This window comes from Hyperolius riggenbachi, chromosome 1 (assembly GCF_040937935.1).
Source record: "Hyperolius riggenbachi isolate aHypRig1 chromosome 1, aHypRig1.pri, whole genome shotgun sequence".
Classification (NCBI taxonomy): domain Eukaryota; kingdom Metazoa; phylum Chordata; class Amphibia; order Anura; family Hyperoliidae; genus Hyperolius; species Hyperolius riggenbachi.
The window spans coordinates 651,616,399-651,641,565 of record NC_090646.1 but is presented as its reverse complement, the minus strand read 5'-3'; the positions used below and the strand labels follow the sequence as shown (position 1 = coordinate 651,641,565).

The window sequence follows — 25,167 nt, the reverse complement described above, 5'->3', positions numbered from 1 at the left end:
GGCCGGGAGACAGCAGCATTTGACCGAAACGGTCGAATACCGCTACGGGGGAGCCAGCGCAACAGCGTGCACCGGGAGAGGAGAGGGAATGCTCTATGGGACCCAGAGCCTCCCTCTCCTTAGGTGAGTATCTGACTTTTTTTTTTTTTTTTTTTTAAACCGGTTCCCATTAGCTTTAAATAGTTCTAACCAGCAGTGGGGCCAGTTCTGCATGATAATAAAATGCCTAAAGCCTACAACAGTGGCAGTTTAGCATGCATTTCTAGAGCTGCACTACAGTAAATAACAGTGCAAATCCATCCCTAAACTGCCATAGATTGAGAAGTTCTTAATAGCAGTTCTACAGATAGTGCAGCAGTGCAGACTAGACATGATATTTGTGAAGTGCTCCTCCCCCCTGCTGCCAGGTGTCCTGTGAGGCGGTTCTATGCTTAACCCTTCCAGTGCTGGGCAGTGATGCAATTCAGCAGATGTATTGGTTACCTCACCAACAGCAATCTCCCTCACAGACTGCACTGTCGGAGAAACCTTCCTAGCTCCTCCTATTTTACCACAGTTTAAAACGGAATCTTCACTATTTGGTGATTTCTTAAGATGCCTGAGACAGTTCTGCACAGATTTCTAAAAACCTACCAACATTTTGTCTCAGACACTCTTGATAAGTGTCCTTCATAGTCACTTACGTGCTCCTTCGGACAGGAAGGCAGCGCGCTGTCTTTTTTTTCCCTGCTTGCAATGATGCACACTGAAAGCTCTTGAGGGCCACATAAAATGTCAAGGAGGGCCACCTTTGACCCACGGGCCTTGTGTTTGACACCTGTGCTCTAGACTATCCAGAAGCTTTGCACTACTGAGATATGCATCTTTTTTTTTTTTCCCATTTCAATATCTGCTTCCGGTGCACTAAGTAATCTAGTTTGCACACCCTGGCACAACAGCATCAGAGACACAGTCTTATCACTACAAACACAGGAAGGCCGATGACAAAACTGCAAGGTGCTGTTCTGTCTACAATAAATGGACATTTGTGTTGTCTACAGCGCCCCCTTGTTGCAGACTGCAGAAAGGTAGAATAAAAAAATCTATTTCTCTGAGTGTGGGTATTTTGTGGCGTTGCAACCTTAAAGAGACACTGAAGCGAAAAAAAATTATGATATTATGATTTGTATGTGTAGTACAGCTAAGAAATAAAACATTAAGATCAGATACATCAGTCTAATTGTTTCCAGTACAGGAAGAGTTAAGAAACTCCAGTTGTTATCTCTTTGCAAAAAAACAATTAAGCTCTACTGTGAAGAGGGCTGTTATCTGACTTTTATTATCTCAAGTGTTATTTAAAGAGTAAAGGCAGCCATACACTGGTCGATGTGCCATCAGATCGACCAGCTGACAGATCCCTATCTGATCGAATCTGATCAGATAGGGATCGTATGGCTGCCTTTACTGCAAACAGATTGTGAATCGATTTCAGCCTGAAACCGATCACAATCTGTTCAGCTGCTCCTGCCGCCTGTCCTCCCCCCGCGCATACATTACCTGACGCTGGCTCCCGGGCATCTTCTCCACGCTGCACCGCTCTGTTCTTGCTCCATCTCGGCGCTTCCTGTGTCACTCCGTGACCAGGAAGTTCAAATAGAGCGCCCTCTATTAGAACTTCCTGGTCACTGCAGTGACCCAGGAAGCGCCGGGATGGAGCGGGTGCAGCGCTGAGAAGATGCGGAGAAGACGCCCGGGAGCCCGCATCAGGTAATGTATTTTTCATCGGATCGGCCGCCGCTAGCGACGCGCACTTTACCCGCGGGGGATCGAGGGTAATTTCCCGCACGGCGCGATCGACGGACCGATCCGATTTCGGGAGGAAATCGGATCGTCGGCGGCGTTTACCGCGAACGATTGGCAGCAGATTCGATCCCAGGATCGAATCTGCTGTCGAAACGGCCGGGAATCGGGCCAGTGTATGGCCACCTTAACTGTCAGGCTGCAGAAGCTAATTTAAACCTCTATTCTCCTGTGTTAAACAGTTTAGAAGGAAGCCAGAAAGGCATTAGTGAAGATCAAAATCTCTCTTACCTTTGATGTGTGCTTATCAGAAAAGCTAATTAGACCCAAGAGGACGCAAGCCGCATACTATACTGCAAAGCATTCTGGGGCCCTCCCCTCGGCTGCTAATGAGACGTTACAGCAGCTTGTAATCAGTCCAGTGCATAGCACTGATAAATCTCCGGGCAGAGTACACTGCAGGAGTCAGCTATTGTTCCTAGCCACATGGCTCATTAATATTCACTGCACACTGTGTTATTCAGTACGAGCTTTTCTGTGATCAGGAAGCAGGCAGGACATGACGACACATTTGACAGAAAAACATGGAGCCTGCCATGAGCTGTCAGGAGCATCTATCTCTGCATATACTATATACACATTCTGTGAAATCCAAACGTGGACAGTGAAATGCATATGTAATGTAAGTACATCCAATATTTAGCTACTGATATATGTGTTTATTTTCTCTGAGACCTTATACCTAACAGCTCCTCTTTAACTATTTACTTTTCCTCTGGCAGAGGAGATGTCATTAGTTCACAGACTGCTCTGAAAGAGTCATTTTGAATGCTGAGTGTTGTGTAATCTGCACGTATTAGAGAATGATGCAATGTTAGAAAAAACACTATATACCTGAAAATAAAAATATGAGAATATTTTCTTTGCTGCTAATCTTCTAGTAATTATTCATAGTACACAACCAATTCATTTATTTTTTTTGCTTCAGTGTCTCTTTAAAGAGAACCTTAACTCAGTTTAAACAAAAAAAGATTCACTTACCAGGGGCTGGCCCCAGCCCCCCTGCATATGTCCTGTCCCTGTGCCGTCACTTGGCGCAGGATGCTATTGTGGACGGGAATGTGAGCAAGGATACGCGTGGCCAGGGTTGTGGAGGCACAGTGGCCCGGCCACTGCTAGCCGGCAAAACTGAAAATAAGCCCTGGCCGGGGAACGGAGGATCGTTAAGGACCGGTGAGGGCACAGGATGGCTACAGGGGGCTGGCAGAAGCCCCAGCTGGGTGAAACTAATTTTCTTTACTTGGATTTAGGTTTCCTTTAAGGGTTAGTCACTACTACTGTTTGTTACAGCATAATAATCTTTAAACAAAAACATTTCTGTGTTTCAGCTGACATGAATCGTAAACTAAATCTGCACTGTTTCTACTTCCTGATTCATGGAAGCAGACATGTTGTTTACAGCCTGTGCTTTAAAATGGGCTTATCTGCAATCTCTGCCATTGACAGTCATGTGACACGGGGGAAGATCATATTACAATTTGCGATTAGACCCAAATGAGGGGGAATTAGATAGGCTGAACTCTCTAAATACGTACAGGGTGCATTTATCTATGCTTTCCTTCTGTCCTGTGCAAGAGTTCAGGTCCACTTTAAGGGTTAAGTTGGCCATACACTGGCCCGATTCGCGGCCGTTTCGACAGCAGATTCGACTCTGGGATCTAATCTGCTGCCAATCTTTCGCGCTAAACGCACCCGCCGATCCGATTTCCTCCCGAAATCGGATCGGTCCGTTGATCGCGCCGTGCGGGAAATTACCCTCGATCGCCCGCGGGTAGGGAGCGCATCGCTAGCGGCGGCCGATCCGGTATACATTACCTGACGCTGGCTCCCGGGCATCTTCTCCGCGCTGCACCCGCTCCATCCCGGCGCTTCCTGTCACTGCAGTGACCAGGAAGTTCAAATTGAGGGCGCTCTATTTGAACTTCCTGGTCACGGAGTGACACAGGAAGCGCCGGGATGGAGCGGGTGCAGCGTGGAGAAGATGCGGAGAAGATGCCCAGGAGCCAGCGTCAGGTAATGTATGCGCGGGGGGGAACAGGCGGCAGCGGCGGTTCCACAGATTGTGATCGGTTTCAGGCTGAAATCGATTCACAATCTGTTTGCAGTAAAGGCAGCCATACGATCCCTCTCTGATCTGATTCGATCAGATAGGGATCTGTCAGCTGGTCGATCTAATGGCAAATCGACCAGTGTATGGCTACCTTTAGGCATCACCAGGGAGGGGTTAAGGGTTAGGCACCACCAGGGAGGGATTAGGCACCACCAGGGAGGGATTAAGGGTTAGGCACCACCATTGGGGGTGATTAAAGAATATCTGTAAAACGACCTATTTTCTACTACAGCTATCCTTGTGCCTTTTAAACGGGCGAGTTTTTCAAACCTATGACAGTGCTGCCCACCTCTGTGTTACTCAGTTGCGCCAGTGCTGCAGGGGAGAAAGAGAGCTTACAAAGTACTTTCAGCATGAACGACCCCACTGCCTGGCAAGAACCAGGACTGCCCAACTCCTATACCCTCTGTACCCTGCATAGCCAGCAGACAAAATGGGTGAGGAAATACAGAGGGTTGCATGTACTGCCTTACGGAGAGGGGAGGGGAAGATGAAGGCTCCCAACAGTGAATGGAGATAACGTGAGTTGCTAAAAATTTCACAACAGCTGACTGCTCGTTGCCGTTCATGGACAGGCTCAGAACAGGTGGGACACCTGCACAGGCATGATCACCATTGATCAACTGTCTAAAGCCTGTGTACACCTCAAGTCCTCCACCTGTTCCAGAGACTTCTGCCAGAATATCCCCCATGGAGAAATACTGAGAATCCACTTCATGCGCTGCAATTAGCAGTAATTATACGCTGCAGCGACTCCTCCCTAACACTTGGGTAATAACAAGAGCCTGATCTCATGGCAAACTTATCGGCTTAAAGGATTTCTCTGCCGTATTAAAGCAACAATGGTTCTGCGAGCGCCCAGAGCCTACGCCGACTCTTCTGGTCTGGTGGAGTATATTGCAGTCATTCTATAAAAAGGTCTGTGCTATTTTCTGCTGCCGCTCCATGGAAACCTGGAGGTGTGGCCGATGAGGTCATAATAGCACACATCACATGATTGCAATTAGCCCTTTCCATAATGAAAGAGAGCGACATATGACGGGACTCCTACAGGTGTAAATTAAAGAGAACCAGAGACTATGGTAAAAAAAAAATGTATACATACCTGGGGCTTCCTCCAGCCCCATAAGCCTGGATCGCTCCTACGCCGCCGTCCTCCGCTTCCTCTATCTGCCGGTACCGGGCCCCGTAATCCTGGCCAGTCGAGGCAAGCGGAGTGCGTCACTGCCGGCGGACGCGGACAATTTTCCGCATGAACGGGGCTTTCTCCATATCCTTACGCATGCGCCTTCATACTATGCATACTATAAGGATAAGGAGGGAGCCCCTGTTCATGCGGAAAATTTGCCGCGTCCGCTGGAAGTGACGGGACCCGGTACCGGCGGATAGAGGAAGCGGCGGACAGCGGTGTGGGAGCGATCCAGGCTTATGGGGCTGGAGGAAGCCCCAGGTATGTATAAAATCTTTTTTCATTTTCCACTATCCTTCGTCTCTGGTTCCCTTTAAATGTGAAGCGACCTGAAAAAAAAACAAAAAACAGACCTATAGAGAGGGAAGGCTCTGAATCCCATACCGCCCCGGGCCGGCCATGAGGCTGGGTGAGGCATCCAAACAAGTTTGCCTCAGGCAGCAAAAAGTGTAGAACTGGCCCTGATCCCACAGATCCTTCCCTGTCCTCTCTTCGGGCCCTCGGTCCACTGGTGTCCCCCATTGAAGTTCCACTCCTTCAGAAGACCTCATGAGGCTTTGGAAGCACACATGTCCCCAAGTACTTTTGATACACAGTATGGAGCCATTTGTCTTCCAAATCATTCCGGGGCACAAGTGCTTCTCAAGCCTCCCGAGGACTCCCAAAAGGCGGATTCAACCAGTGGGTGGGATAACTTTTACTGGTGGGAGACGAAGGACAAACAGTGGACTGAGAAGGCTACATGGGATCTATATGGGATCTATATGAGATCTAGAGCCTCCCCTCTCCATAGGAGAGTACAGTTAACGAATGAGACAGGGACGGTTAGTTTGGACTTAACCGAGTTGAAACACTGTGCCATCTCTGTCCCCTGTACCTCCTCAATGCCTGCATGGTCTACCTCTGTGTCACCTCTGTTCTCTTGTGCCTTTGGTGTCCCCCGATTTACCTCTGCCCCCCCCCCCCCCCATGTAACTTCTGTTCGTCTCTGCCCTCCCCCAAACACACGCACTGTGTCACCTCTGTCCCCGTGTTTGAAGGGTAAATCCGGCTACAGAAAAAGAAAGTTTCACTTCTGTGTATACGGGAGAGCAGTCATGAGGTCAGTATTCATTTTAGGCCAGTTGCTCAAGCAACAGGCATGAACACATATCCGGTATCAAGGAATCCCTGCCTGTGCCGGATACCAGGGACTTTGCTTAAGGTTTGGCAGAAGGCAACTACAGATCTGTCAGCCTATCAGATATGAGGGATAGCTCGCCCACCTTGATGTCTGTGTTGTCTGATGGCTCCATCAGCTGCTTCTCCAGCGTAGGTAAGGACTCAGCAGCAAGGACAATGAGGCGCTGCAAGATCTGCAAGGCAAGAGACGACAAGGTCAGTAATGCAAGGTCCTCCTCAGCAGAGCTACCGAAGATAGAACCACAATTTAAAATTGGCAGCAAAATTGCATCCACTGACAACACCCCCTCCTCCCCCCAAAAAAAAGAGGTCCAAGAGTCCAGCGCTCGTTCACACTACAGTTAGGATGTATGCACACCACATGGAAAGCCAGCCGTGAACAGCTTCTCACTGCAGTGATCTAACGTGTGCACAGAGGTGCTTCTGCTGCTCCTGCTCTGTATTCAGAACTTTATTTAATGGACAACTGAAGTGAGAAGCAAAGCTGTGGAGTCGGTACAAAAATCTTCCAACACCTCAGTTTCTGAAACCACGACTCCGACTCCAACTCCGGGTACCCAAAATGGCTCAGACTCCGACTCCGACTCCAAATCCTTAGTCTATTACTTAACAGGGCTGTGGATTTTGTACAAAAATCATCCGACTCCCGACTCCAACTCCTCAGTTTATGAAATCAACAACTCCAACTCCGAGTCTGGGTGCCCAAAATTGCCCTGACTCCGACTCCTCGACTCCGACTCCACAGCCCTGGCGAGAAGTATATGCAGGCTGCCATATTTATTTCCTTTTAAACAATACCAGTTGCCTGGCAGCCTTGCTGATCTATTTGGCTGCAGTAGTGTCTGAATATCACCAGAAACAAGCATGCAGCTAATCTTGTCAGATCTGACAATAATGTCAGAAACACCTGATCTGCAGCATGCTTGTTCAGGGGCTATGGCTAAAAGTATTAGAGGCAGAGGATTAGCAGGGCTGCCAGGCAACTGGTATTGTATAAAAGGAAATAAATATGCAGCCTCCATATACCTCTTGATTCAGTTGTCCTTCAAAACAAATGAAATTTTGCAAGCAAGTCATTGGTTACTATGAACAGATGCTGGGGGCAAACACTAGCAAAGTTGCTTCCAGGTTTTAGCTAGGCCTTAAAGGAAAACTGAAGCATGCAGCAGATCAAGTGTCTGACAATATTGTCAGATCTGACAAAATTAGCTGCATGCTTGTTTCTGGTGTTATTCAGACACTACTGCAGCCAAATAAATCAGCAGGGCTGCCAGGGAACTGGTATCGTTTCAAAAGAAATAAATATGGCAGCCTCCATATTCTTCTCACTTCAGTTGTCCTTTAAAGAGGGTTGGAACTGCACATTGAAAACTCTTGTTTATATTGCTAGGTACAAGAGTAGTTAGTAGTTTTTCCTCAACAATTTTTTTTAAATAGATACATTTATACATTTCCTGAGTCCACGTATACCAGAAGGTGCCGATCGGAAGTGCTCGTCTCCTTATGGCTCACTCCTCCACGCCTCCTCCCTCGTAGAGATGCGTCGCTGTGGCAACATTTGACGCGTCATTGGGAAATGGACCCAAACTGCGCGGCTTTCCACTGGCCCGATGAGGTTGTCAGTTAGAGAGCCCATACACTGATCAATTTCTGCCATCGAAATATGGTCGAATTTTTCCGCTCCGATCGAATCTGCTAGAAATCGATGCAGCAAGAAAGAAGCAAGATTGATCGGTCAATCGATCAATCAATTTCTGACCGATTTCAAATGTTTTACTCAATCAGTAGGTTGATCGGCTGCTGGCAGCTGATCAATGGCCCATAGAGTTGCATTGGATCGAATAGTGCAACAATGCATTTCCATCGATTTTCAATAGAATTAATTTTCAAATCTATTGGAAATCTGTTTCTAGTGTGTGGCACACATCAGATAGATTCCTGTCAGATTCGACCTGACAGGCATCTGCCAGAAATCTATCTGATGGTCAAATCTGCTGCAATCTATAAGTGTATGGGTACCCTTACAGTGACGTCAGCGGTATTGGGCCAGTAGAAAGCCGTGCAGTTTGGGTCCATTTCCAAATTTTCTGTCTGCCGTTGTCACAGCAACGAGTCTCTGGTGGGGCTTAAAGCGGAACTCCAGTGAAAATGTAATAAAAAAAAGTGCTTCATTTTTACAATAATTATGTATAAATGATTTAGTCGGTGTTTGCCCATTGTAAAATCTTTCCTCTCCCCGATTTACATTCTGACATTTATCACATGGTTAAATAACATATAACGCCTGGAGTCTGGGTAAAGTTTGATTGATGACTGCTGTATTGATAAAATCAATTTGCCACACAATAGGAATGTTAATGTATTTATCACATGGTGACATTTTTACTGCTGGCAGGTGATGTCAGTGGAAGGAGATGCTGCTTGCTTTTTTGGCAGTTGGAAACAGCTGTAAACAGATATTTCCCACAATGCAATGAGATTTACAGACCGGAAACTGTCAGGATCATAGTCCTGACATCACAATGTGGGAAGGGTTTCACCACAGTAGTAGCCATGAAAAGGAAAAGTTTTCTCATGGGAAAGGGGGTATCAGCTATTGATTGGGATTAAGTTCGATTCTTGGTTACGGTTCCTTTTTAATCCATGGGTATGGCGCCCCCCCCCCCCCCGCACCAACAGCACTCCAAGCAATGGCCTGGAATGCCTTTGCCTTAAAATGGCATTGCCGTACACTAATAAAATAGTTGGAGAGTCCTTCAGTCTTGTGGCTGCCAACAGTGAGTAAATGGAATCTCTCTAACGGAAATGCGGACAGCCAAGCACACATAGGTTTCTAGCGCTTCTCCGCCAATGCTAAAAGAGATTGGAGGGTACTGCTTTAAGAAAACAGTTCATGAGAAATCCACCTTTCCCGTGACCCATTAGTAGGTGACCAGTCACACTATACGGGCTTACAGGAGGGGCTGGTATGCCTGGCATCCATTACCTCTTCCGCACAGACTTGCTTCTCTCCCGAGGATGACTAAAGGTGTTAATTAGCAGAAAGTCCTATTGAGATCTAACAGGCAGATAACACTTGAGTGAAAGGAGTTGGCATGCCAAGCTAGGCTGCAGCCCTGGGGCTCGATGCTCTCACAGTATCTGAACATGTAGAGTGTGGAGCGTCTATGCAGCGCCACGCTGGCAGAGAGAGTAGTGCCAAGCACTTACATGCCCAGGTGTTATCTGCAGCTGTTAGTCACAGGGTCACCAGACAGCGCTCCCTTTATCCCGCACATCCGGCTTACACATCAGTTAGATCATCTCATTTGCACACAGATTTTATTCAATATGGTTATGCCCACTCAACGCAATTTTCATGGACGTATCGGAAACAATGAAAGTCCTATTCCTCCAGGTGGCATTCAAAGTGTTTCTATTCCACCCCGCTGCGCTTAAAGTGAACCAGAGATCAAAATAACTAAAGATTTGATACTGACCTGGGGCTTCCTCCAGCCCCATAAGCTCGTCTTGAGTCCCACGCCGTCCTCCCGCGGTCTGCCATTCAGCCGAGATCCGGTTTAGTCACAGCTCAGTCGCGTCCAGTCTGGGTCTTCAGCGCATGCGTGGGAGGTCCGTGCATGCGCAGACGTGGCTGAGCTGTTACTGGGGCTGATCGCGGCTGAACTGCAGACTGCAGGAGGACGGCGTGAGACTCAGGCGAGCTTATGGGGCTGGAGAAAGCCCTAGGTAAGTATCAAATCTATAGTTATTTTGATCTCTGGTACACTCAAGGAAGAAAACTCAAAAATAAATGTTTCCACTAAATCATTAAAGGGAATCTAAAGTGAAAATAAACTTATGATATATTGAATTGTATGTGTAGTACAGCTAAGAAATAGAACATTAGTAGCAAATAAAAGAGTCTAATATTGTTTCCAGTACAGGAAGAGGTCAGAAACTTCACTTGTTATCTATGCAAAAGAGCTTCTCTAAGCTCATCCACCCAACTTGGGTCGGAGACCGTCCTATTTTCTGAAGCAATTATACATCAAAGAAACAGTGAGAGGCAGCTTCTTAAAAAGGTTTTACTGCAGGGGAGTCCAAAGGGTCATTAGCTCTGCTCTGTTTCATAGTTTAAAATACAGAGTGTGGCTTGTAATTGCAAATATTAGAGATTGATGCAATTTTATAAAAACAAAAAAAGCTACATAACTGCAAATAAAAATATGAGACTTTTCTTTGCTACTAATATTCTATTAATTATCTGTACTACACATAGAATTCATTATATCATAACATTTTTCGGCTTCAGTGTCACTTTAAAGTGTACCTGAGATAATACAAGCACAATATTTTATACTTACCCAGGGCTTCTTCCAGCCCTCTGTAGTCCTATAACTGTACACAAATGGGGGGAGGTGAAGATTATTAAGTTATTGGACACAGGAAAAGACTACGCGTTTTGCGGGACCTGTCCGCTTCGTCAGGTCTACAGTACAGTTTCTTATGCAGCTACAAGCACAGACTGGGAGTGCCTACGTTTTTCCCATATGTGCTTTCTAATCCGTGCGTGAGGCTGCATAAGACACTGTATAGTAGACCTGAAAAAGCATGCAGGTCCAGCAAAACGTGTAGTCTTTCCTGCGTCCAATAAAATTATCTTTAAACCTGAGGTAAGACTGTTTCATTACCCACGTTTACCTATTGCATAGTACATTGGGGTGTCTCTTCCATTTTTGTGCCCAGTCTTCCAGTAACTTAGGAAATATATGCTGGGAATACACGGCTCGATTCTGAGCTGATAAGATGGCTTGAAAGATAATCTCCGACATGTCCAATCACCGTTCAATCGTTTGGCCGCTCGATTTGTCATTGGAGTGAATTGAAAAAAGATAAGAAAAACGAGTGGAAGATAAGAGAATCGAGCAGGCAAAACGATCGGGCGCAGAATCGAGTATCAGAATCCACCCGTGTATTCCCAGCATTAGTTTTATGCTGTGTTTACTTCTATCAGAGACTCTGTAATAAAAAAAAGTTCCCCTGTGGGTACTCACCTTGGGAGGGGGAAGCCTCTGGGTCCCAATGAGACTTCCCCCTCTCCTGTAGCTGCAGGCAATCCAGCGCTGGCTTCCTCCGAAGTGTCCCAGAATCCTCGTTCGACAAGCCTGACAATCGCTGATAAGCGCTGATTTATTTACCTTTCCTGGCTTCAGTGGGGGCGCTGTTGCGGCTCTCCGCACGGAGATAGGCGAAAACAGACGATCTCCGCCGGGTCCGCTCTACTGCACAGGCACAGGAGACTTGCACCTGCGCGGTAGAGCGGCCTGACAGTGATCGGCTATTTCCACCTATCTCCAAGTGGAGAGCAGATACTGCGCCTGCGCTGGAGCCGAGAAGATAAATATTTACATCCCCGCAGTTCGGGGAGCTTTATCTCCAACGCCGTGGGACCGAGGAGCATGGGGGAAGCCTCAATAGGATCCGGAGGCTTCCCCCACCCGAGGTGAGTACCCCCCAGGGGAGGTTTTTCTCATTACAGGTTTTATTTAGGCCATAGATGGGGTTTAAATTTCAGTCCACTTTAAGAAAGTCCCACTCATTAGGAACGGAGTAAGATAAACTAATCAGAAGTGATCACCTGTGCGGTAGGCTGCTTCTTGGTCCATACGGACAACTTCCTGTCCTTGGGTGTGGCAATAAACATCACCGGCAGTTGGGAACGTCCTGCTGAAAACTCATCCTGAATGCCCTTAATCTCCTCATCTGGAAACAGACACAAAAGTCAGTATTAATGCCAGTGAATGTATTGATAGCAAGAGGGCTATTAGCTACTCAATGCAGGGAAAGAATCCAGAGACATTACACTGTCTGTATGTTACAGTAACAGCTCTGCTCATCACTGTAGGCCTCCACAATTTCCTCATCTCCATAGTGGACTTCTGCCACCTGTTTTTACCTGTCTACATGGCTGCTCCCATCTTGTTAGTGATGGCAGCAGCTCTCTGCCAAGTAGACTGTTAGCAGTTCGGTGGACCCTTGAAGGGGATGGAAGCTTATGGGAAATACCTGTGCTTATTATGTTAGCGTGTCGTTCAAAACCATCATTTTAGAAGACAAAAGTGCACATGTCTAGAGTATTTTTAAAGTGTACGGAAGCCTGGTGTATATAACTGGATAAGAACCTTTACCGTACAGTTTCCTGCATTTACAGTAGGCATGTTATTTCCCGGTAAACGGTCCCTGGACGGCGCATATCACACTTTGTATTACAGGGTTTGAATGCAATGAGTCCATTTAGCCCTGCAGAAGCAGAGAACGTTGCTTTGAGTTCTGTATTCAGAGATCATCAGACTCTAGGTTGTAATATGGGTATAAGAGAGAGTGCAGGAAACAGCACACGTGCACACACGGCAAGGAGGGAAGAGAGTGCTGGCACAGGCTGCAATGCACACTCATACAGTGTTTCCCCGAAAATAAGACACTGTCCTATTCATTTTTGCTCCAAAAGATGTGTTAGAGCTTATTTTCAGAGGATGTCTTATTTTTGGGGGAAACACTGGTAGTTTTCCTACACAAAATGTACATGCTGCATGCCATGCTGAAACACAAGCAGCATGCACAGAGCCTGTGGTTTGCAGATATTGGCTCTCACTTACAAGAAATGGATTCTGCTGATCATGTGGGTGAGAGTCTATTTCTTGCAGGCAGAGAACTCTGTCAGGCTCCCCAGAGCTATGATAGGATAAGCTGTGTGTCCTGGGAAGAGGTGAAGTGCTGCTGATGCTTGCTGATGCTTATCACAACAGATCAGGAGGGATGGCTCCAAACACAAATTGCCTGACACATATACAGGACTGTAGAACTCCCATTATACTGCTGCTCTCCTGTATCCAGGCTTTGTATTGAGAGTGACTTGCTGGTGTCATGTGGGCTGCTGCTAGCTAGGGCTTATTCTCAGCGGATGTCTTACTTTAGGGGAAACACGGTACATATATACACATACACACACCCACACACACAGTGGGCAATATGCAATTCACTTTTTCACCTGAGTTTTCTCCAACAAGATAATTTTTCTTCTTTGACTTAAAATAACTTTCCAGGACTTTTCAACTAAAAAAGGACCAAATAGTAGGTGAAAAGCTACTATCCAAATAATTTTGAGTAGTCCGTGCATGCAGCTGCATAAGACACTATACTGGGAAGAGTATGAATATTTTCTTACTTTCTGTTGGCTTGAAGGGCATTTTATTGACAAGTTTAAAAATATGACCTAGGAGAAAACTCAGGCGAAAAAGTTGATTGCATGTGGCCCCGTGTGTCTCTGTCATATGAAACATGTTTTTTTCATCAAGAAAGCGTCTAAATGAGATTTAAAAAAAAAAGTTATTGCTAGGGATACTTGAGGCTCACTAGTTTGTGTGTTAAAAATGTAAAAGAAATAATAAATAAAACACTGCATTATGGGTTGGCTCATTTTAAGCTGGAAGAAGGACGTATCGGACATCATGTGAAACGCGCCGTAAAGTGCCAGCAGTGACCTCTCCCTACCCTGTCCGCTTGTGAGATTGTTGCTGAAGTGAGGAGTTCAACAGGATTCTGTTATGAATTTGTTACGCCGACATCGAACAATACTAGTTTATAGTCAAAACGATACAGCGCTCACCACACTAAAACATCTAATTGTCCAGTTTGCTGATTGCTGCTAAAGAGTAAGATCAAAAAGCTCTCCTCCAAGGCTTAGGTTAGATGCAGTAGCGCGTCTGGTAGATCTTGCCGTTTAAGCCAGTGAATACGTATCCCTAGGGAAACAGAATCAAACACATAGCGGGTAATCTTCCAAGTACAGTACACCCTTGTGTCACAAACACACTGTGCAGAATTGAACTACCACCGCATGCAGGATAGGGGTCACACTACCCCCTTTAATTCCCTGCCCAGCAAAAAGATTCTTGGAATAAGCGTATCACAAACACACTGCAATCCAGTTTCTAAAATAAAACGTAAAAAGACCGCCTCTCATGGCATAAAATCTTCATTTAATATGGCTCAATGCCCCATAAAAAGTACTGCGTACCAGATAAAAGAACAGCAGCAGCATATCTTACGTATCCTGTAGCTACCATCAGTTAGGTCTCCCCGCATCAGCGCCGGTAACCTCTCTTGTATGTCCAGGAAGCGTGTGTTTCTAGGCTCCGCCCGATGCGTCTCGTCACGTAACATACAAGAGAGGTTACTGGCGCTGATGCGGGGAGACCTGACTGATGGTAGCTACAGGATACGTAAGATATGCTGCTGTTGTTCTTTTATTTGGTACGCAGTACTTTTTATGGAGCATTGAGCCATATTAAATGAAGATTTTATGCCATGAGAGGCGGTCTCTTTACGTTTTATTTTAGAAACTGGATTGCAGTGTGTGTGATACGCTTATTCCAAGAATCCTTTTGCTGAGCAGGGAATTAAAGGGGGGAGTGTGACCCCTATCCTGCATGCGGTGGTAGTTCAATTCTGCACAGTGTGTTTTTGACACAAGGGTGTACTGTACTTGGAAGATTACCCGCTATGTGTTTGATTCTGTTTCCCTAGGGATACGTATTCACTGGCTTAAATGGCAAGATCTACCAGACGCGCTACTGCATCTAACCTAATACTAGTTTATACACATCAATGGGAGCGAGGAAGAGGTGTGATCTTGTGTTATGTGGCGCCACCTTCTGGCAATACACACACACTTTACAGGAGAGGCTTCATATTTGTATTATCACCACTACTACAGATAACAATATCGTTATTATTAAAGCCATGGTTCAGCCAACCATTTTTAATGCATACGATAGAAAATTCACATCAATCGGCAAAGCACTCCTTACAATGTAACGAGGTTCACTGACAGAAAACGGTCATGACATCACACTGTGGGAGGGGTTTCACCACAATATTAGCCGTATAGACTCCCCTGATGGTCTATTCTACAAAAGGTAAAGATTTCTCCTGGGAAAGGGGATATCGGCTACTGGTTGGGATAAAGTTCAATCCTTGGTTACAGTTCCTCTTTAGCTTTGTATGCTGACAGTATCTGGCTGGCTGGCTGGCTGGCTCCTGTAGCTCCATTTCCTGTTGAGATAATGAGATTTTACTGGACAGAAAGCTGACTGAGCTCCTCCCCCTCTCCTATCATCACCAACATGTAGTAGAGAAGCTGAAAAGGAGCACAAACCAGTCTCTCCTCATCGGTACCCGATCTTCAACACCTCTTCCCTTTTTTTTGCTAGAGATGAAACCTTTGTGGAACTGCAGTTCAGCAGATTCACATAAAGATAATAAACTGATGCGGCTGCAGTGTTTAGCCACAAGAGTTATAATCTCTAAGTAGCACAGGGAGAACGTGGGCGGGGTCAGGTGATCTGCTTCATGTTCAGCCCTGAGAGCTCCACCTCAGGTAGGTAAACCCATTCTGTTGCCAGCACCATGCAAAAGCGCTCTTTTTTATTGGCTCATTGGCTCCACTTTTGAAAGAGAAGCAGAGCTGCAAGAATTTTAATTTAAAGAGGAACTTTAACCAGGATTGATCTTCATTCCCATCAGTAGCCGATACCCCCTTTCCCATTAGAAATCTTTTCCTTTTCTCGAACAGCTCATCAGGAGGGTTCTGTATGGCTGATATTGCAGTGAAACCCCTCCCACACTGTGATGTCATGACCATGGTCCTGACAGTTACCTTTCTGTGAACCTCGTTGCATTGTGGGAAATGAAAGATGTTTCCACTGCCTAGCAAGCAGTAGCTCGATCTGTGCATAGAGTTTTCAATAAACAAAAATTCACCTGACAGAACTAAAGAGGTCACCACCAGTGATAAATGTCAGAATGTAAATCAGGGAGAGAAAAGATTTTACGATGACCAAACACTAATTTATAAATGAATATTGTAAAGAAAAAATAAGCAATTGTATTCATTATGTTATTTTCACTACAGGTCCTCTTTAAAGAGGCACTGTGGTGACATCTAGAATGCATTCAATTTTTCAGGATATCCAATTTTACAGTTTTCCAGGTTTCAGCATCAGAAACACTTCCTATAGCTATATATTGCTATAAACTGGTACGTAGCCCCGCCTCCCAGTGATGTCACTGTTTAGCAAACATGATGTGTTGGTTTTATCTGATTTAATAAAGGCTTATATTTCTTTTGGGCCATTGTGTGGAAATTCACTTCTTCGACTTCTGGTATTTGGGGATTGAGCTACTCCGTTCCTGCACTGATCCTACTATGTGAAGAGTTGAGCAGACTTCAACTTGTAAACTTCAATGTCACAGTCTAGGCAGGATACGCCAGCAGGACCGCCAGGCAACTTGCATTGTTTAAAAGTAAATAAATATGTCATATCACGCTCTTTTAAATAAAATAAATTCCCTGTAAGCTGAGCAATGCTGGAAACCTAGGAAGAGGCAGCAACGTGCAACTCAGCAATGCTCAGTATTACCAGCGGACACTTACCTGTCAGATCATTATTCAGGTTGACAATGAGCGGGCAGTTCTTCCAGTCAAATGAGGCCAGGAGGTTCAGGAAGCGCAGGAATCCCACCTGTGGAGAACTAAGCATGGTACATTGTCAGTCCAGCCTACATACATGGTGGCAATTATCAGGAACTGTACGGTGTCATCCTGTGCAGAATAATGTCAGTCCCGCCTACACGCATGGTGGCAATTATCAGGAGCTCTATACTGACAGCCTGTGCAGAGTAACATTGTCAGTCCAGCCTACACACATTGGTGGCAATTATCAGGAGCTCTATACTGACAGCCTGTGCAGAGTAACATTGTCAGTCCAGCCTACACACATTGGTGGCAATTATCAGGAGCTCTATACTGACAGCCTGTGCAGAGTAACATTGTCAGTCCAGTCTACATGCATGGTGGCAATTATCAGGAGCTCTATACTGACAGCCTGTGCAGAGTAACATTGTCAGTCCAGTCTACACGCATGGTGGCAATTATCAGGAGCTCTATACTGACAGCCTGTGCAGAGTAACATTGTCAGTCCAGCCTACACGCATTGGTGGCAATTATCAGGAGCTCTATACTGACAGCCTGTGCAGAGTAACATTGTCAGTCCAGTCTACATGCATGGTGGCAATTATCAGGAGCTCTATACTGACAGCCTGTGCAGAATAACATTGTCAGTCCAGCCTACATGCATGGTGGCAATTATCAGGAGCTCTATACTGACAGCCTGTGCAGAGTAACATTGTCAGTCCAGTCTACATGCATGGTGGCAATTATCAGGAGCTCTATACTGACAGCCTGTGCAGAATAACATTGTCAGTCCAGCCTACACGCATGGTGACAATTATCAGGGGCTCTATACTGACAGCCTGTGCAGAGTAACATTGTCAGTCCAGTCTACACGCATGGTGACAATTATCAGGAGCTCTATACTGACAGCCTGTACAGAGTAACATTGTCAGTCCAGTCTACATGCATGGTGGCAATTATCAGGAGCTCTATACTGACAGCCTGTGCAGAATAACATTGTCAGTCCAGCCTACACGCATGGTGACAATTATCAGGGGCTCTATACTGACAGCCTGTGCAGAATAACATTGTCAGTCCAGCCTACACGCATGGTGACAATTATCAGGAGCTCTATACTGACAGCCTGTACAGAGTAACATTGTCAGTCCAGTCTACACGCATGGTGACAATTATCAGGAGCTCTATACTGACAGCCTGTACAGAGTAACATTGTCAGTTCAGTCTACATGCATGGTGGCAATTATCAGGAGCTCTATACTGACAGCCTGTGCAGAATAACATTGTCAGTCCAGCCTACACGCATGGTGACAATTATCAGGAGCTCTATACTGACAGCCTGTACAGAGTAACATTGTCAGTCCAGTCTACACGCATGGTGACAATTATCAGGAGCTCTATACTGACAGCCTGTGCAGAGTAACATTGTCAGTCCAGCCTACACGCATGGTGACAATTATCAGGGGCTCTATACTGACAGCCTGTACAGAGTAACATTGTCAGTCCAGTCTACACGCATGGTGACAATTATCAGGAGCTCTATACTGACAGCCTGTACAGAGTAACATTGTCAGTCCAGTCTACATGCATGGTGGCAATTATCAGGGGCTCTATACTGACAGCCTGTGCAGAATAACATTGTCAGTCCAGTCTACATGCATGGTGGCAATTATCAGGGGCTCTATACTGACAGCCTGTGCAGAATAACATTGTCAGTCCAGCCTACATGCATGGTGGCAATTATCAGGAGCTCTATACTGACAGCCTGTGCAGAGTAACATTGTCAGTCCAGTCTACACGCATGGTGGCAATTATCAGGGGCTCTATACTGACAGCCTGTACAGAGTAACATTGTCAGTCCAGTCTACACGCATGGTGACAATTATCAGGAGCTCTATACTGACAGCCTGTACAGAGTAACATTGTCAGTCCAGTCTACATGCATGGTGGCAATTATCAGGGGCTCTATACTGACAGCCTGTGCAGAATAACATTGTCAGTCCAGTCTACATGCATGGTGGCAATTATCAGGGGCTCTATACTGACAGCCTGTGCAGAATAACATTGTCAGTCCAGCCTACATGCATGGTGGCAATTATCAGGAGCTCTATACTGACAGCCTGTGCAGAGTAACATTGTCAGTCCAGTCTACACGCATGGTGGCAATTATCAGGAGCTCTATACTGCCGGCCTGTGCAGAGTAACATTGTCAGTCCAGCCTACATGCATGGTGGCAATTATCAGGAGCTCTATACTGACAGCCTGTGCAGAGTAACATTGTCAGTCCAGCCTACATGCATGGTGGCAATTATCAGGAGCTCTATACTGACAGCCTGTGCAGAGTAACATTGTCAGTCCAGCCTACATGCATGGTGGCAATTATCAGGAGCTCTATACTGCCGGCCTGTGCAGAATAATGTCAGTCCCGCCTACACGCATGGTGGCAATTATCAGGAGCTCTATACTGCCGGACTGTGCAGAATAACATCAATGCATAATGCAAGCCCACATGCCCAACAGCCATCTGCTATTCTTCTACCTCTGCTGCACCTTTAGTACTTCCTTATAATAGTACGTAGTATGCAAATAAAGGTGCCCATACATTAGTCGATTTCCATCCAATAGGGATAGAAACAATTGATTCAACATGCTTGAAAAAGATATTACTCGAAAACGGTCGGTCGGGTGTGTGGTGGTTGTTTCCTCAACGGGTCCCAGCCTGGTCCCCCCTCTCCCCCATTTTTCATGTGTACCCCCAGGGCTCATGGAAGTGGTGCTTAGCTCACCAGACCACTGGCACGCCGCCTCCAGCATCCCGAGTCTTCTCTAAATCACTGTGGGGCATCCATGCTACGTGACCCGATGCAACGTAAGACATCACGCACATACCATCAGATCCTGGGGTACAGGCGTCTGGCAACAATAGACGTGACACTGGAGGAGTCGCACCAGCAGACAGATGCACCGCATCCACACTTACCAGGGCGGGGTGTAATAATACACATTACATGAGGGAGAGCTGGCAGGCAGAGGCGGCTGCACAGATTTCCTATAGATTTCAGTGCAGCTTAAAGAGACACTGAAGCGGAAAAAAAAATGATGATATTATGATTTGTATGTGTAGTACAGCTAAGAAATAAAACATTAAGATCAGATACATCAGTCTAATTGTTTCCAGTACAGGAAGAGTTGAGAAACTCCAGTTGTTATTTCTATGCAAAAAAGCTATTAAGCTCTCCGACTAACTAAGGGCTGGTTCAGACGGACGCTTGCAGAGCGTTCACAGCCAGCGTTCGGGGCTTGGTGTTAAACGCTCCTATTCAAGTGAATGGGAGCGTTTGTACCAAGCTTTCAAGCGCGTTTGCACAAACGCGGCGTTTGGGTCCCGATTTTCCCTGGCGTTCAAGGAGCCCCTGGAAGCTACATGTAGCTTCTAGGGGCGGTTAACCGTGACGGCTAATGTCCCTCTAGGGGAAGAAAAAACGCGACCGCATCCGAACGCAACACGAACGCTGCTGAAAGCCCGCAACCGCGACGCCAACGAACGCGACGCCTCCAAACGTCCGTCTGAACCAGCCCTTAGTCGTGGAGAGGGCTGTTATCTGACTTTTATTATCTCAACTGTAATTGAACTGTTTACTTTTCCTCTGCTAGAGGAGAGTTCATTAGTTCACATACTGCTCTGAAAGACTCATTTTGAATGCTGAGTGTTGTGTAATCTGCACATTTTATAGAATGATGCAATGTTAGAAAAAACACTATATACCTGAAAATAAAAATATGAGAATATTTTCTTTGCTGCTAATCTTCTAGTAATTATTCATAGTACACAACCAATTCATTATATCATATATTTTTTTTCGCTTCAGTGTCTCTTTAAGGATAGGCATCATTGGGACTTGGCAGGCTGGGGTTTGCCATTTCCCTTTCTAGCCGGCTAAAGTCCAAAACCGCAAGCTACCTTCTGTTTTCTTTACACATTGCCCCCATTAGCCACCACTTCTTACATTTGGCCAGATCCTGAAGTGGCCAATTTCTGGATCTGGCTGTAATATATTCAATATATTTTGTATACGAACAGGAAAAAATGTTAGTTTGTGTGCATTTGTTATTATTACATATGGTTCTAGAGCCAGGGCTGTGGAGTCGATACAAAATGTATCCAACTCTGACTCCTCTGTTTATGAAACCTCCGGCTCAGACTCCTTAGTCCAATACTTACCAGGGCTGTGAAGTTGGTCCAAGAATCATCCAACTCTTCAGTTTATGAAACCTCCGACTCCAGGTAACCAAAATGACTCCTACTCCACAGCCCTGGCTAGAGCATTGCGTACCTTGGTGTAGTAAATGGAGCTGGATGCAGGAACAGGTGAGCCACTAGGAGGTCCACACACTCCTCCGATATGCTGTTCGCTAGCAGCTGAGCGCTGATCCATCGCTTGGCCAGCCGTGACGTGCCCCCGAAAGCTGGAAGCTGCTGGTGGAGCCTAACATGGAGAAAGAATATCAGAGGTCAGAGGTAAACTTTACGTGGTATCATGGAACACAGGAAACATAGTTGAAGAGAATCTAAAGCTTAAATAAAAATGCTACCTGCTAGCGGGGGAGCTTGCGGGGGAATGCAGAGACCGGGAGGAGAACGGGAAGGCTCTATAAGCAGTGGTCCCCAACCTTTTTTGCCCCAAGGACCACTTCAGCATCAAGAAATTTTTCCAGGGAGCGGCGGTGCATGCGAGTGAAGGAAGGGGGAGGGTGTCAGTGTCATTACATAAAGAAGTCCTGGCAGCACCATCCCTACCCAACTACCACTCAGCAATTTAGAAAGATGCTCTGCTGTATAACCAGCACAAGGCACATTTGGTGTGACAGCCAAGTGGTAAAAGGGAGGGGGGTACTGTCTGGGCGTCCCTATCTACTGGCACAGTCACCTTCAGCTTTTTCCTACCCCACCACCCTTCCCTCCTCCCCAGACTCACTTCACCTTTCCCTCCTCCCCACATTCACTGTCTTCCCTAAAAGCCTTCCATTCTTCCTGCAAAAGCTGCTCAGTGCTCACCTCCATGTAGCCTCTGTGGCTGGTAATAGAGCAGAGTGTCCCAGTCATCCTCACCGCTGCCACCCACTGTCTGCACAGACAGAAAGCATACTGCAATACAAATTACAGACACCAGGTGGCAGCAGTAACAGTGGCTACAGACGGCTCTGCTTTCCTAGTATCCTGCGGAGTTCAGTGACTCACTCCCTACTTCCCTACCCCGCGGACAAGGGGTTGGGGACCCCTGCTCTATAGGACCCAGAGCCTTCCCTCTCCTTAGGGGAGTATCTTTTATTTTTAATTTCACTTCAGACTCCCTTTAAACTCTGCATGGTCAAGAAGACGCCAATAATTCAATGAATCTTAAAGTGGATCCGAGGTGAACTTTTACACATTGCATAATTGTGTTCCTTTCCTATTGTTTATAGGGCATTCCTCAAGCCAAATACTTTTTTGTTTTTGTTTTAATACTCGAATTCCCTATAAACTAAACAAGCCTCGCCCACAGATTTTCAGAGAACCTTGGCAGTAGCAAGGGCTCATGGGAGCTGAGTCTGGGCAGGAGGAGGGGGAGGGGTTACTAGCCATTGATTTCAGAGGCAGAGGGGAGGAGGGAGGAAGAGGGGGGGATTAGGTTTATATCACAGGCTGAGTGCTCAAGATGCAGATAAATCTGCCTCTGTGTAATGTTTACAAACAACATGGCTGCTGTCATTGTATCACAGGAAGAAATAATCATATTCTATTAAAACTGTTTGCTGTGTAAACCATCTAAACTTTAGATAAGATATATAGACAAGTTACTTGTTATAGCTAGTTTTTCATCTCGGGTCCGCTTTAATATGTGCTGGTAACATGTTGAGTCTGTGCACACTTCCTCAGCTCTGAGCACCTTGTTTTTAACCTATTTTAGTTCCTGGACGGAGAAACTACGTCCAGGAACCATACACACTCCCGCCGCCGATCGCGCGCTCCCGGCCCGCGGTTCGTTAACCAGGTAATCAGTGAATCGGGCTATGGTGCCCGATCACTGATTCCTCTCCACCGCTGGAAAAGCGACAGCCTCTCTCGGAAGCTTTGCTTTTTCTGGCTGTAGCGTCCCCCATGCATCTCTCTAAGCGTATGTTACGCTTAGAGTGACGTCATGTAAACAAACTCATGGCCGCCATCTTGTGGCCAAAAAGTAATACTACAACTAAAAGTAAAAAAAATAAAAATCAACACACATTTACATTATAAACCTACTGTTTACATCCCACCCTCCCAAAACTACCCAAATAAAATGTTTAACATAAAAAAAAAAAAAATTACAATAAAAAAAAAACATGTAAATATTTACCTAAGGGTCTAAACTTTTTAGATATCAATGTAAAAATGAATTTTTTTTTATTTTAAACTTGTAAATAGTGATAGATGCAAAACGGAATAAATGCACCTTTATTTCCAAATAAAATATTGTCGCCATACATTGAGTGATAGGGACATAATTTAAACGGTGTAATAACCGGGACATATGGGCAAATACAATACGTGAGTTTTAATTATGGAGGCATGAATTATTTTAAAACTATAATGGCTGAAAACTGAGAAATAATGAATTTTTTCAGTTTTTTTCTTATTCTTCCTGTTAAAATGCATTTACAGTAAGGTAGCTCTTAGCAAAATGTACCCCCCAAAGAAAGCCTAATTGGTGGCGGAAAAAACAAGATATAGATCAGTTCATTGTGATAAGTAGTGATAAAGGTATAGGCTAATGAATGGGAGGTGAACATTGCTCAAGTGAAAACGACGGAACGAGAATGGGTTAATGATTCTAGTAGAGATGGGACGACGAATCCGGCGAATGCACGAATCCCTCGAATATTGGGAAATATTCGAGATTCGTGGATTCGAATCCCGACGCCATTTTCCACTTTACGAATCCACCGAATCCCGACGCTGCATCGCCGCGCATCCGCCGCTCGCACTCGTCCTCCTCCGACCCGCGCCTCCTCCGACCGGCCGCCCGCATACTTACTGTATCAACTCACCCGTCCAGTGGAGCGCAGACAGAGCGGCAGACCTCTCGCTGACTTCCTGGTTCCCTCTAGTGACGGCTTTTACAATGACGTCATCAGTAAAAGCCGGTCCGGCCACTAGAGGGAACCGAGAAGTAAGGACGAGGTCTGCCGCTCTGCGCTCCACTGGACAGGTGAGTTGATACTTATGCAGGGGTGAGCGAGGAGGCACGGGGGACGGAGGAGGCCATGGGGGTGAGCGGAGGAGGCACGGGGGGGGGGAGCGACACCTACCTACCTACCACTTTACCTACCTACCTGCCACTATACCTACCTAAAGGCCCCCTATACGTACCTACCTACCTACCGGGCACTATACCTACCTACCTACAGGCCCCTATACCTACCTAAAGGCCCCCTATACTACCTACCTACCACTATACCTACCTACCTACAGGCCCCTATACCTACCTAAAGGCCCCCTATATATACCTACCTACCTAAAGGCCCCTATACCTACCTAAAGGCCTCTATACCTACCTACCTAAAGGCCCCCTATACGTGCCTACCTACCTAAAGGCCCCTATACCTACCTACCTAAAGGCCCCTATACCTACCTACCTACATACCTACCTATACTTAAGGCCTTATACCCTGCTACCTATACTGAAGGTCCCTTTAACTACCTACCTACCTACAGGACACTATACCTACCTACCTACCGGCCACTATACCTACCTACCTACCTACAGGCAACTATACCTACCTAAAGGCCCCCTATACGTACCTACCTACCTACCTACCTAAAGGCCCCTATACCTACCTACCTAAAGGCCCCTATACTTACCTACCTACCTACCTACCTACCTAAAGGCCCCTATACCTACCTACAGGCCTCTATACCTACCTACCTACTTAAAGGCCCCCTATACGTGCCTACCTACCTAAAGGCCCCTATACCTACCTACCTAAAGGCCCCTATACCTACCTACCTACATACCTACCTATACTTAAGGCCCTATACCCTGCTACATATACTGAAGGTCCCTTAAACTACCTACCTACCTACAGGACACTATACCTACCTACCTACCGGCCACTATACTTACCTACCTACCTACAGGCCACTATACCTACCTACCTACCTACCTAAAGGCCCCTATACCTACCTACCTAAAGGCCCCTATACCTACCTACCTACATACCTACCTATACTTAAGGCCCTATACCCTGCTACCTATACTGAAGGTCCCTTTACCTACCTAAAGGCCCCTATACCTACCTACATACCTACCTATACTT

General features: G+C 46.0%; 1 protein-coding gene across 1 annotated transcript in view; it reads right to left on the bottom strand.

Moving 5' to 3' along the window:
• NOL6 (nucleolar protein 6) overlaps positions 1-25,167 on the bottom strand; it is a 120,779-nt gene that overhangs the window by 28,922 nt on the left and 66,690 nt on the right. Inside the window, exons 21-24 of the mRNA XM_068265101.1 lie at positions 21,168-21,320; positions 16,798-16,895; positions 11,941-12,065; positions 6,404-6,493 (exon numbers count right to left, since the gene is read on the bottom strand). Of these exons, the coding sequence (XP_068121202.1) occupies positions 6,404-6,493; positions 11,941-12,065; positions 16,798-16,895; positions 21,168-21,320 (466 nt within the window). The remainder of the gene's footprint in view (positions 1-6,403; positions 6,494-11,940; positions 12,066-16,797; positions 16,896-21,167; positions 21,321-25,167) is intronic.